General features: G+C 37.5%; 1 protein-coding gene and 1 non-coding gene across 2 annotated transcripts; both read left to right on the top strand.

Moving 5' to 3' along the window:
• Positions 1–1,121: 1,121 nt before the first annotated feature.
• On the top strand, positions 1,122–14,106 carry LOC114364812 (dynein intermediate chain 2, ciliary). Its single transcript, XM_028321125.1, has 17 exons — positions 1,122–1,237; positions 2,298–2,405; positions 3,126–3,330; positions 4,038–4,163; positions 6,920–7,045; positions 8,243–8,364; positions 8,464–8,598; positions 8,726–8,855; positions 9,202–9,369; positions 9,589–9,732; positions 9,998–10,107; positions 10,783–10,960; positions 11,309–11,537; positions 12,151–12,250; positions 12,933–13,066; positions 13,708–13,801; positions 13,993–14,106. Exons 1-17 carry the CDS (start codon positions 1,136–1,138, stop codon positions 14,077–14,079), a joined length of 2,298 nt encoding a protein of 765 aa, XP_028176926.1. The 5' UTR covers positions 1,122–1,135; the 3' UTR covers positions 14,080–14,106.
• TRNAT-UGU (transfer RNA threonine (anticodon UGU)) lies at positions 13,537–13,609 on the top strand. Its single transcript has one exon. It is a non-coding gene; the product is annotated as a tRNA-Thr (tRNA).
• Positions 14,107–14,358: the final 252 nt, after the last annotated feature.

Raw genomic sequence — 14,358 nt, 5'->3', positions numbered from 1 at the left:
AAGATCGACTGTACTGATCTTAGAACTGCGGAATTTGAACTTAAGATATAACGTTAATTGTGAAGATTGAATGACTGAAGTGCTACGAACGAATATTGTTTTGAAAGCAAGGAGCTAAGACCATTCAAAGGAAAAAAATATCTAAAAGAATAAAACAGTAACTCCAAAGATCCAAGCTCCAGAGACAATGGAACATAAGAAAGCAAAAAATGTAGAGCGGTACTTGAGTTTGCAACTGGAGTAACCATCTTCCATCTAGCTTAAATCTTAATATTTTTACATAATGAAACAAAATTAATTATTAAAACTTTAACGGACATGTTTGCAGTTAAGAAAATGGCATCTTTTTTACTTACCTTTGCTTCAAATCGTATGGTAGTAGAAACATGGCGTGGTAGATCTTGGTCACTCATGAAAAGACGTATGAAGTCATATCACGGTCCAAACTCGGTCTTACAGTGACCACACAACTTTCGCAAGGCTTGTGGTCCCGTTTAGGGTTCCTTAACAACTGCAAGGGACGCGGGCGCGGGCGTGTCGCCGGGTTCCGTACTAGCTCACGCCAGCCACGGCCGGGGACTAATTAGAATTTGGCGACACGCCCCGCGGTGCCATAATTTTCTAACTTTGCACTGTCAGCAAAATAAGGAATTGCTAATTTCGAATTATAATTTTGATTGATAACTATAAAGTCTAAATTGCTGAACAGTTTTCGCGTTGCCGTGACCATCTTTGCAACCTTATCAAAACTAATTAAAACAATTATAAATTGCCATTCACTGGTGTTATAAAGATAAGTAACCAACGTCTGTAATAGTTATGCTATTGTTTTGGCCTACTATTTTTGCCGAAAAACAGTAGTAAATAAATAGGTAAAGGATATTTAAATAATAACAATTAATGCAAAACCGTTGTAATAATTCTACAAAGTGTTATTAAAAATAGTTTCACACGCAAACAACTGTTCTGCCGGTCGTTACTTAGAACATTAGCAACTATTCCTACCATGCAATGCAGATAATAACTTGATTAGAACTGTGTAGCATTACGCCAGCTGATAGTCATACTAGCGCATTTTGTCGTTCCCCTTCATGGAAGCTTCACAATACCCGCAAAAACTGTTATCTCTCACAAAATGTCCAAAATGGAAGCTCTTGAAAATATCGAAGAAAAGGAAGAAAACATAAGCACGTCTCAAGAGAGCGTAGACGATTTTTATTCCGACGAAGACTCTGACGTGAGTAGGATACTTTTACCGACAATACAATCCAAGGTTTGACAGAAATAATCAAAAGGTATAAAGATAGCATCCAGAATGTTCAGCACGCAATATTCTCTAATCATTTGTTTACGCTTAACTAAAAGTGCCTCGAATTATATTTACAGTCGAGTTACATGATCGTGACCAATAAAGACTTAACAGTATGCAAATGTAACGAAATATTTACTCGTAAATCTTCGTACACAAAATGATAGAAAACTGAACAGTTCTGAACCCGCCCCCGACGGAAGCTTTCGTGCCTGCGTACTGGAATTTTGTTTCATAAAACTAGACGGACTTTACTTCGTAAAAATGCTGAAGGCTATGATAAAACGCGCCCTAAACCAGGACGATCCAAAAGTGCTTCTGAAGAAAACGATAATGTGTATTGATGTATGTAATCTGAAATTCGTTAAAACCTAAATTACAAAATAAAACTTAATCACGTTTTGATAAAATAGCAATAAAATGTTTACCATTTACGTTTGTTATGTACTTACACATGTTGGTACTGACGTCAAATGGTAAACAAAGGTAATTTGAAGTTATTTATAAGAAAATCTGATTATAAATTCAAAAACAATACTTTTGTAATGTGTAATTTAAGAGGTACGTAAATTACGTCACGTTGGACATGTTTTTATCTTCATTTTAATAACTTTTGTTCTAGTTACTAAAGTCCATGTTTATAAATTCTATATTTCAAAAACTCACGTACCTACAAAAAGCACTTTATTTTAGACTGTTCCAATGTGTTTTCACAGCTTTTCAGTTGGCACATTTTGTTTAATGGGGGCCAAAATATGACGCATTGAAATTACTTTTTTTTTCTTGTAATGAAAGAGTATTTTTTTTTATTACATGAGGCATATTTTTTTATAAGTTACTTAAGTACTTGTCATATTTTCGCTCCTTCGCTATGTGTTTATCATTTGCGTAACTTTTTGTCTTATTGTCTACGTCAAAGTGCACAAAAATATTCGTAATCGTCATCTGAATGTGATAAAAATATTTAATATCTCTATTTCCTGAGCAGAAAGAGGTAACGAAATCGAAGGCGAACCTCGTTGAAGATGAAGGACTCGACTGGCTCAAGCCCCGCGCGCTCATCAAGCCTGACGATCAGGAGGAAGTTGCTGATGCTGTGAGTACATAATATGTGTAGTTCTATTTGAAGATTAAATCAAAACATTAAACATCTTTTACGATAGATAAAACTCCTACTACGTGGACCGACGATAAAGGTCGCGGGAAGAGCCTGGATGCGGGCAGCGCAGGACGACCGTTTATTGTGGAAAACCTTGGGGGAGGCCTTTGTCCAGCAGTGGACGTCATTTGGCTGAAACGAACGATAGAATAATGACAGCTAATGCGTGTGCTCTAATGGATGAAATAATCATATTTTGTGATAGAACACATAGATATTTGATATTACTTTGTGTTCACGCATTTATTTAGCGACAGAAGCCGAAGGAGAGACCTTAAGGGCAGCTGCAAAGAAATAAATAAAACAAAATGAGCTAAATGCTTAAAATGAAGTTGCTACTTGATATTTTATTGTCTAGAACTTTGTTTATTCGTGACTTCAATGCCGACGTAACAAAGTGTAACTACGCTACATAACTGTATAACTTTATATTTATGAGGGTACAATTTGCATTTGCATGTAAATTAAATAAATACGATGTAGAGCAGAAGCTTTTATAATAAATTAAAAATAAATTAAAAATCCGTTTATTTCAGACAACACTCATGATCCATAGATTTGTTAGTAGAAAAAGAAAAACTTATTTGATGCTAGTACGTAATCTAATCAACATTATACTTACTTACAAAAACTGATATAGAACTAACTACTTTATAGGACCTAGAAGAGGAAGTGGGACGTGTGCTGACCACCATCAACCCGCAATGGGTGGCCGACGAGGTGGCCTACCACTACGGGCGTGGCATGTTCGTGCTCAAGCCCAAGCCCAGCTATGGGAAAGCCTACCCGCTCTACGTGTTCCAAGGAACTGCTATACGGAAGGACTCCGATGAAGCTAAGGCACAAATTGCTGCTGGTTATGGTATGTGGTGCACCAAACATGGAACTTCTTAGCCCTCTATAGGGCACAGAATGTTTTAAAATCATAGCCTTTCGACCTATGTTAAGTGAATAAGGTTCAAATTATGGTGGAAATATGTTTGACAAAGTCCTATAGAGAGCGAAGTGAATAAGGTTCAAATTATGGTGGCAATAATTATGTTCGACAAAGCCCTATAGAGAGCTAACTCTTGGATAATGACCTCAAACAGCACCTACCAGTTCTAAAATGTAGAATTAGATAGGAACATAACATATTTGTTCTGATCTTCTTCTTCTAATTGAGTCGATAAAACTACAACTTAACTGAAATCACAACCTTGGTCTTAGATATTATCTATGAACCGTTTTAAACAGCTGATAAGTATCTTAATTTGACCACAATACACTGAATAATAATAACTTTTTCGCTATTTGCATTTGTAAAGCATAAAATCACAAATGAACGACATTTACAATAAGTATGACGACATAAAGACGCAAGTTTCCCGACTATGGCATATTAGGTACAATGCCTCCACACACATTTTTCATTTACAAGTAACGCCCATCCACATTCCAATAGATTGTTATTAGTACAAAGTTCAAAACCACACTTAGGTATTTGGATTGTCCAATTCCTCAATGAAACACTCATAGTTGTATTTTACGTGTTTACTTTTATACAAGTAAATAATGTCACTCCACTAGGAATGGTAAGCTTCGACGACGCTGGTCCCAAGAAGGCTAAGGTGAAGAAGTCAGCGGCTGAGGAAGAAGAAGAAGAAGAACCGGAGCCTGAGCCAGCTGCGCCTACAGAGGAAGCGAAACCTGAAGGTAGACAAATATACATACAGCTACATTTTTATCATAGGCACTGCCGATTCTACTGAGCCAACGCTGTATCGAACTCTGAGGTATTAATTCCATATTCACAGACTATATTTCCATAAAATAAATGCGTTCATAAACATGCACATAAAACATTTTAAAATAAAGTAACTTAACCTTTTGCACAACGTCGTATTTATTAAGGCCGGGTAACAGAGAAAATNGGTTTTTTATCTTCATTTTAATAACTTCAATTCTAGTTACTAAAGTCCATGTTTATTAATTCTATATTTCAAAACCTCACGTACAAAAAGCACTTTATTTTAGACTGTTCCAATGTGTTTTCACAGCTTTTCAGTTGGCACATTTTGTTTAATGGGGGCCAAAATATGACGCATTGAAATTATTTTTTTTTCTTGTAATGAAAGCGTATTTTTTTTATTACATGAGGCATATTTTTTTATAAGTTAGTTAAGTACTTGTCATATTTTCGCTCCTTCGCTATGTGTTTATCATTTGCGTAAGTTTTTGTCTTATTGTCTACGTCAAAGTGCACAAAAATATTCGTAATCGTCATCTGAATGTGATAAAAATATTTAATATCTCTATTTCCTGAGCAGAAAGAGGTAACGAAATCGAAGGCGAACCTCGTGGAAGATGAAGGACTCGACTGGCTCAAGCCCCGCGCGCTCATCAAGCCTGACGATCAGGAGGAAGTTGCTGATGCTGTGAGTACATGTGTAGTTCTATTTGAAGATTTATCACAACATTTTGGCCCGGTTTCCATCAAGGCGGAGCGGAGCGGAGAACAACAATCAGATGTCATTCAAATTGACTGAAATTTATAACTTTCTCCGCTACGCTGCGCCTTGGTGGAAACCGGACCTTATAAACATCTTTTGCGATAGATAATGTCAGCCAATGCGTGCTAATAACTGATGAAATAATTATTCATATGTTGTGACTGAACGCATATTAATTTGTGTCCACGCATGTAACAGACACAAGTTGGAGGAACTTTTTAAGTGCAAAGAAATAAAGAAAACGAATGGAGCTGAATCCTGTAATTAAATAAATTCAATGTGGAGCAGCTTTTATAATACGGAATTTTCAACTTTATAGGATCTGGAAGAGGAGGTGGGTCGTGTGCTGACCACCATCAACCCGCAATGGGTGGCTGACGAGGTGGCCTACCACTACGGGCGTGGCATGTTCGTGCTCAAGCCCAAGCCCAGCTATGGGAAAGCCTACCCACTCTACGTGTTCCAAGGAACTGCTATACGGAAGGACTCTGACGAAGCTAAGGCACAAATTGCTGCTGGTTATGGTATGTGGTGCAGCAAACATGGAAATGTTTAGCCCTCTATAGGGCACAGCTGTTTAAAAATCATAGCATTTTGATCTTATGTTAAGTGAATAAGGTTCAAATTATGATATTCGACAAAGCCCTATAGAGAGCTAACTCTTGGATAATGACCTCAAACAGTAACTACCAGTTCTGGAAGATAAGAACATTCATTTTTTTTATCTTCTACTGATTGAGTAGTAAAAAAGTACTCAATCAGTAGAAGATAGATATAAGATATAAGATGCGAAGTAAAAAACTGAAATCACAACCTTAGTCTTAGACTTTATCTATGAGTCGCATAGACAGCTGACATACCTTATTTTGACCAAAGAAAAGTTATTATTATTCAGTGCAAGTATTGTACTTGCACTGAATAATAATAACTTTTTCGCTATTTGCATTTGTAAAGTATAAAATCACAAATGAACGACATTGACAATAAGTACGACGACATAATGACGCAAGTTTCCCGACTATGGCATATTAGGTACAATGCCTCCACACACATTTTTCATTTACAAGTAACGCCCATCCACATTCCAATAGATTGTTATTAGTACAAAGTTCAAAACCACACTTAGGTATTTGGATTGTCCAATTCCTCAATGAAACACTCATAGTTGTATTTTACGTGTTAACTTTTATACAATTAAATAATGTCACTCCACTAGGAATGGTAAGCTTCGACGACGCTGGTCCCAAGAAGGCTAAAGTGAAGAAGTCAGCGGCTGAGGAAGAAGAAGAAGAAGAACCGGAGCCTGAGCCAGCTGCGCCTACAGAGGAAGCGAAACCTGAAGGTAGACAAATATACATACAGCTACATTTTTATTATAGGCACTGCCGATCCTACTGAGCCAACGCTGTATCGAACTCTGAGGTATTAATTCCATATTCACAGACTATATTTCCATAAAATAAATGCGTTCATAAACATGCACATAAAATATTTTAAAATAAAGTAACTTAACCTTTTGCACAACGTCGTATTTATTAAAAGACCAATAACCATAAGGCCAATGACATTGTCAATATTTACAGTAGTTCCATCCTTCGGTGATGATGACTTCTAAATCTCCATCATACAAATAGCTTGTCGCATTATATTCATTCCTTCATTCTTAACCACCATCAGTAGCAATGAAATAACATTAATGTCATATTTTTTCTGATAGTGCATGGTCATGGTCAGCTATTTTGAATAATATTGCCCGTTTTTGCAACATTTTTCTTTACTGCTCCGCCCCTACTGGCTGTAGGATGATGATAATAGCCTGAAGCCATCCTCGATAAATCCGCTATCCAACACAAAAATATTTTTTCAAATTAGACCAGTATTTCTGAGATTATTACCATTATTACTGACATTGTCTGGTCTAGCTACATGAAGAAAATTCTGACCATGTTTCACCAACAGAGGACGTGGTCGCTGAAGAGGAGAAGCCAGCAGAGACAGGCGAAGAGCCGGCACCCACTGATGCCCAGCCAGAGGAAGTCGAGGGCGAAGGCGGGGACGCTCCGGAAGAAGCCGAAGCCGAAGAGAGTAAGTGATCATAATCATCATTTCAGCCATGACGTCCACTGCTGAACATAGACCTCCCCCAATAATTTCCATAATAACCGCTTGGTAGCGGCCTGCATCCAGCGCCTTTCTACTACTTACGAGGCCGTCGGTCCATCTTGTGGGTGAACGTCCTACGCTGCACTTTCCTGTACGTGGCCTGCACTCCAGAACCTTGCTACCCCATCGGCCTTCAGTTGTGCGTACTATGTGCCCTGCCCATTTGCCACTTCAGCTTGCTAATCAGTCGGGCTATAATGTCAGCGACTTTAAAAATCGTTGACGGATCTCCTCATTTCTATTTCGTAAAGAAACACCGAGCATGGCCCTCTCTATAGCACGCTATGCAACTTTGAGCCACGTATCACGAGGTTAAAAAGGAAAAGGAAAGGAAAGGAAATGTTAAAAATGACGTCATAACAACGTTTAAACACTCATGCGTAAGTTACCCATCGATAAAAAGCATAATACTTACTCGTACAATGCCTGCACACACTTTTACACGAGGCTACGTTTTGCTTACGTCAAAGATATTTTCATCGGGAAAACAGTAAAACACAATGGGATGTTGATAATCTTTTAACATTTTTTCTGGTTTTAACAATGCTAGATATGTTAAAACCAGAAAAATTGTTATAGACATAGATTGGAGCATTGAACCCTTTTTAACTATCCTTGATATGCGAAGTATTTTCAAAGTAAATCTCTGTGACTTTTATGGCACATTATAATAATATCTTTAATAAACCCTCTTTTTATGGATTTTTTTTCCTGAAAAAAATACATATACTTAGTCTCACAAACATTTCAGAACGTTTCCCTTTATTATTGTAACTGTAAGACTCAGTCGTAATAAATTGTGTCTGGCCTACTTGGTGCTTATTCCGTAGCAGTAATTTAAAAAAAGATTGAACAGTGAAGAAAGCTTAGTAAAATATCGCGTGAGCCGTTTAAAATTTAATAGTATTCGTGACCAAGACGCCTGAAACATAAATTACTCCCTTTTGCTATGAACTTACAATGCTTTTGCGGAATTGCCGAAATGATTAATGAAACGGAATTAATGTGCCATCTTGGTTATTAGTTTCAACTACATTTCAACTCCCGTTTCAAATCCAAAACAAAATGACAGAATAATCTAGTTAAAGGTTTTTAATACTTATGACTTTATATTTGCAGAAGAAGAAGCAGGTGACGCTGGTAAAGAAGAAGTGATTGAAATTAAACCTCGTGTAAAGAAACTGGCCAATCAATTCAATTTCTGCGAAAGAGCAGCTTTAACCTATAACTTTCCAAGAAGAGTAAGTAATTACATAAGTGCTGGTATGAAATTCATGTTCAAATTATCAAATGGGACGAATAAAATTGTACACAATAATAACGGCCAAAATCTTTTGTAGTCCGTCGATACGCAAACGATACCTCCTCCGAGAGCAAACTACGGCTCTACTGCTCTCCAGTGCGTGATTTTCGACTATTACCAAGAGGACTATGCGAGGAAGATGAAGGAAAAGGAAGATGAGAAACCTAAAAGGGTATAAATAGCTATTTTTGTTATGTTTCTTTAATGTTTTGTCTCATAGCCGCCTTAAATACCTACGTGAAGACAATGTAAGTTCTCAACTCGCGATTGACCTACCTATCGTTTGAATGAACTTACAGATGAAGAAGAAAACAACAAAACACGCTAAGTCAGCGCAACAGATTCATGATGAACAACTGGCTCAGAGGATTCGAGAAGCTTGGGCTATCCTGGAAAGACTTGTCAACCAGAACATTTATGATGATATTGGTATGTAAAAAAAACCTGTAAAGAAAATTCGTACCACAAAACAAATGGCAAAAACGGAAATGAGAGTAATTAATAAGCGAACTTAAAACTTTCTTAATTGTAGTTCTAAATTGCGTTACTTCTTTTGTAACTCTGATTGAAAAGAGACAGTTCTGTGATTTCAAACTGTCCAACTAAAATGTATTTTCTTTTGTAAAAAAAGAAAATTCGTTAACATACATAAACTATATTCGTTTCGTTCGTATTGTTTTTGATGAATGCCTAAAGCTGATTGCTACAGTTTTTGTTAAAAAAAAGATTGGTTTTTATGCGAAAAGGTGATTAATTTAAAGGTTTTCGTGTCCAGCTCAAGACTACCGCTACTGGGATGATCCTTCAGACGAGTTCAGGGAGGGCATGGGATCGTTGCTGCCGCTGTGGAAATTCCAGTTCGAACCGATGAGAAGCCACGCCGTCTGCGACCTGCAGTGGAATCCGCATTATCAAGACCTGTTTGCTGTAGCTTACGGTTCATGTAAGTGGCCATAATGTCATAATGGTGCTTAGAAAAGTATTTACTTGAATAGGTCGAAATACTGAGATGACGAAAATCGCTTGCATGGTGTCCTAGTACCAGATAATTCTTCAGCAAGCATGAATAAATGTTGTTCACTTCTGCTAGTTTGGCTTCTGGGTTCTTCTTTCTTGAGAACTAACTAAACTAACTTTAAAATTAACTTAATTTTGATACCAGTGGACTTCACAAACCAGCAAAAAGAGGGCTGCCTGTGCCTGTACAGCATCAAGAACCCAGCGTATCCAGAGTATGCCGTCATCACTGAGTCCCCCATCATCTGCCTTGACGTTTATAAGGAGACGCCCTACCTTGTTTGTGTTGGTAAGTTTTTATTTGGCACTTTTTGCTAGACCAGCTTATCTTCAATTAATAACATAGAGTTGATTGAACAACATTTTAAAGTACGCCGATCGTATGTGAACGAAGACGGAATGGAGACGTGGGCCCTTCCTTACTATGAGCACATGAGTCTCATAGAAAAAAGCTCAAGGTCACCCAAAAGGCAATGAAACGTGATATGTTAGAAGACTTAGAAGATTCCTTAGTGATCGGAGACTCTATATTCATAGAATGTTTTTGTGAACAGGTCGCTATGACGGCAACGTGTGCGTTTATAACGCTCAGCTCACGCTGGAGTCTTCCTATCAGTACAAGTCCGACTCGGTGCGGGATAAGCACAGCAATATTGTATGGGAGGTGTGTATGACTCTGAAATTATAACCATTTAACTTAGAACTTGATCAAGCCCCTGAATTTAATTAAGTGAATCTGATTAACAATTTACCGAAAAATACCTTGATAGGTTACTATCAGCCATAGTTCCAGCTAATACCATTTCCATTTAATTTTCTTCTCTCGCTCTCATCAAATGGTGATTCTTTGTGATATAACGAGATACGACATGGCCGGAAATAGGTAGCTGGAAGTACTGGAACTGTGGCCTTAGTACCTTGTTGCATACGCAGATGATATTTTCATGTGCTTTCAACTATAGATGTGTAAAAAAATGCAGGTTCGCTGGGGAGCCCGAATGATAGACGGCGAAGCGTCTTTCTTCTCGATCTCTGGCGATNGGTGTGTAGGACTCTAAAATTATAACCATTTGAACTTAGAACTTAATCAAGTCTCAAGTAAATCTGATTAAGAATTTACTGAAAAATACCTTAGTAGGAACTATCAACCACAGTTCCAGCTACCAATTTCCTATTATTCTCTCGCTCTCATCAAATGGTGATTCTTTGCGATATAACGAGATACGACATGACCGGAAATAGGTAGCTGGAGGTGCTGGAACTGTGGCCTTAGTACCTTGTTGCAGTACCTAAATGGTATTTTCATGTGCTTTTAACTATAGATGTGTAAAAAATGCAGGTTCGCTGGGGAGCCCGAATGATAGACGGCGAAGCGTCTTTCTTCTCGATCTCTGGTGACGGGCGCGTGGTGCAGTGGGCGGTGATGCCCGGCGAACTACAGGCCACCACCATCATCACACTGACGTCCAGCGTGCCGCCCATACCCGGCCCTGACGGCACCATGGTCACTGTCAACAGTCAGTATCATATTTCCAAACTAATGGGAACTAAAGCGCACGGTTGCTTTGTCCTAGCGCAAAACTACCGCGTGCTAAAATAGTTTTGGCGTCAAATGCTGGACTTCGATCACCTACATAACAATCTCGGCAAAGGCAGCATTGGAGACTGTAGGAAGTTGGCTGGCAACGGCTGGATAGATTGAAAAAACAGGATCGTTGTTTGTGGCGTTTCTATAGGCTGAAACTCAATCAAAGAGTAGTAATTAGAGGAAATAAATATACCTACATATATTTTAGCCTAGCCTATCAAGCAATCCTTCTAGACGTAAGCTGATCCATCTCAAATTACTTGCTGATGCTGTTTAGGTTGCGGTAGCTGCCTCTGCTTCCACCCGGAGAAGGCGGAGATCTTTATGGTGGGCACAGAGGACGGCATGATCCACACGTGCTCGCTCAAGTACAACCGCAACTACGTGTCCTCGGTGCAGGGACACCACATGCCGGTGTATAGGATCAGCTACAACTACTTCAATAATAGCATTTACGCGTCGTGCGCGGGCGACTGGCGCGTCAAGATATGGGAAGATGGCCGCGAGTAAGTATTTAATTGTTTTTTATTAGTATCATTGACATTAAGAATTTTTTGAGTTTGTGTGTAGTAGTACTGACTGTTAACTCTTGCAGTATTAATTTAAACTTGAGAAGAAAAACGGTCTCACTTTTACTCTACAAATCGAGTCGTTCGCAAAAAGCTTGGCGCCGGACATATTGTTCTTCGTCCATACCACAACGTCGTACTTAGTTCTTTTCTACACCTTATTAGGGCTCTAGGATTTCTGATGCCTTAACGTGAAGATCGTTTCTATAAATGAAACCCACATGAATAAATAAGTAGGCATGCCCCTCTCTCATAGTTTCTGCAGAATACCAGTGGCCGTAACGTGATCCCGAGTACGTTATGGCCTCATACTGAGCAGAGACCAATTTGGTATAACAATTTTATTATTTTTACTTTGTAATGTCAATGTGTATCATTTAGTAGCAAATAAATATTTTTTCTTTCTTTCTTTCTTTCTTTCTTGCATGAAAGTATTGAAGTTAACTCAAATCACCACTATACGAAGGAAACCGACGCTAACATTAGCAGAGATAAAGGATTTCAAGCTTTATTACGATTGTTATTAAAGTTAAGTTTGTTTATCTTGCAGTGAGCCGCTGTTTATGTTCGAGCTGGGCTCACCGGTGGGCGATGTTAAGTGGGCGCCATATTCTAGCACCGTGTTCGCAGCTTGCACTGCTGATGGGAAGGTAAGAACTTTGATAGAGTCTTGTATGTATTTTAGATTAAAAATAAAGTTTTAAGTATACCTACTCAGTCTGAATTATAAATTAGCGAACACAACTAAATTGAATTTTCACTAAGAACTTAATTTCAATTGTAANGGCTATAATGACTTTCTTAATATGGTAGAGCTTAAGAGTGTTTATTTTCATGATGTAGGTACACAAATATTTCATCTTATTTCGTGTCTATTATCATCTAATTCAATATTTCAATACATTACGATTCATGAATTTTATCAACGAACACGACGTTAACGCACATTGCTATCTGGAACATGCACCATTAACTTAATTAGAAAGAAAGAAATAGAATTTATTGAACACAGTAAGCACAAAAATTAGGTTTTAACTTTGTTAGTTTCTTTATTTTATTTATTTTTGGTTCATTAAACCTTCATTACCCGACTGCGTCAGAAGGAGGATTATGTTTTTTTTAATGTCGTTGATCGATTCTACTCTTGATTCTGAAACTTTCGGTTTTGTGTTAATTTAACCTCTACTTATTGTAGGTCCTACTTCACTAATCACAATAAAAAGTAGATATCTGCCTTACCATAGATTTTATCGTAGTAAATATAGGTAGGTATACCACAATCTTATACAAAATTAAATGATATTCATTCGACAAATATTAATCTCATCGCAGGTGTACGTATACGATTTGAACGTGAACAAGTATCGGCCGATATGCTCGCAAGCGGTAGTCTCGAAGAAGACTAAGAAACTCACCAGGATAGACTTCAACGCACGACTGCCCGTCATAGTGTGCGGAGATACTAAGTAAGTCACAATCATTAGCTAGAATTAGTAAGTAAAGTCTCTTTTATAATGCGAACAGCTAGGGACTGGAATTCGCTGCCTGCTCTCTTTCCCAAACACTAAATCCGGACCTTTTCAAGGCGAGAGTGAATAGGCACTTACAGGGCAGATAATATTATGTACCATCCTAGACTGCATCTCACTGAACACCAGGTGCGATTGCGGTCAAATACCTGCCTTATTGTGCATAGAAAAACGCACAGTGAAGCATACAGAACGCAATGACTTATAAGGAAAACTTCATTTTATGATTCTACTTTACTCCACATTGTTCATACAATACGATATTGGAAATAAATTATGAAATATGTCATCAAAACAAACATACATTATTATATTTTATTATCTTATTATTTCATTGTGATTTCATTTTAAACGCTATGACGTAACGGCCGTGGTAAGCGTCTCACTATTTCGCCCACCCTCGCATCGCCTCCATAGCTCAGGGGTTAGAGCACTGGTCTTGTAAACCAGGGGTCGAGAGTTCAATTCTCTCTGGGGGCATACGTGATTTTCTTTTTTAGTTTTTATTATAGTACATATTTACGTAATTGACTATATTTTGATAATTTAGGTATTGATAACGTATTTAACTTTTTCAGGGGTACATGTCACGTATTGAAACTGTCGCCTAATCTACGAGTCATGTGCAAACCACCAAAGAAAGCCCAAGGAGTTGACCAAAGAACACTTCAGGTAAAACACGAAGTTTTTTTTACAGTATATTTTTTACTAACATAAAAAAATCCTTTTTTTTTTCAGATTTTCATATCAATAAACTTACTACCGACATAACACAACTATCGAAAACCAAATTATTTTTGTTAAAATATGGAATTCGCTAGGTATTGAATTCTTGTAAAATAAAATAATATCAATTTTTTCAGATCATGAAACTCGACAAACTTCTCAGTCTAGTTCGGGACCCTCCGTTCACTCCGGGCGTAGTCGACGAGAAATTTGACGACGATTAATTTATTTGAATTTATTTATTATACTGCTTACAATATAATTAAAATAAAACACATTTTATTTAATATTGAGTGTATTTTTTAAGCTTCAAAAACCATAATAAATGTATCGCTAAACACTATTAAAATATTCTATAAAGAGAATTTATTACAACATTCTAAAGATTTTTACAAAATTTTGCTGAAAACATTTCCATAAACTCTTCAAACAGAACAAACCATTTCACAAATGGTCTCTGGATTTATGACTAGAATTCCTTGAGATCTTCAAAAACACTATTT

The sequence above is a fragment of the Ostrinia furnacalis genome, unplaced genomic scaffold (genome assembly GCF_004193835.3).
Source record: "Ostrinia furnacalis isolate ACB-3 unplaced genomic scaffold, ASM419383v2 OfSCF0436, whole genome shotgun sequence".
In the NCBI taxonomy this organism is placed as follows: Eukaryota; Metazoa; Arthropoda; class Insecta; order Lepidoptera; family Crambidae; genus Ostrinia; species Ostrinia furnacalis.
This window is presented reverse-complemented; position numbering and strand designations above follow the sequence as displayed.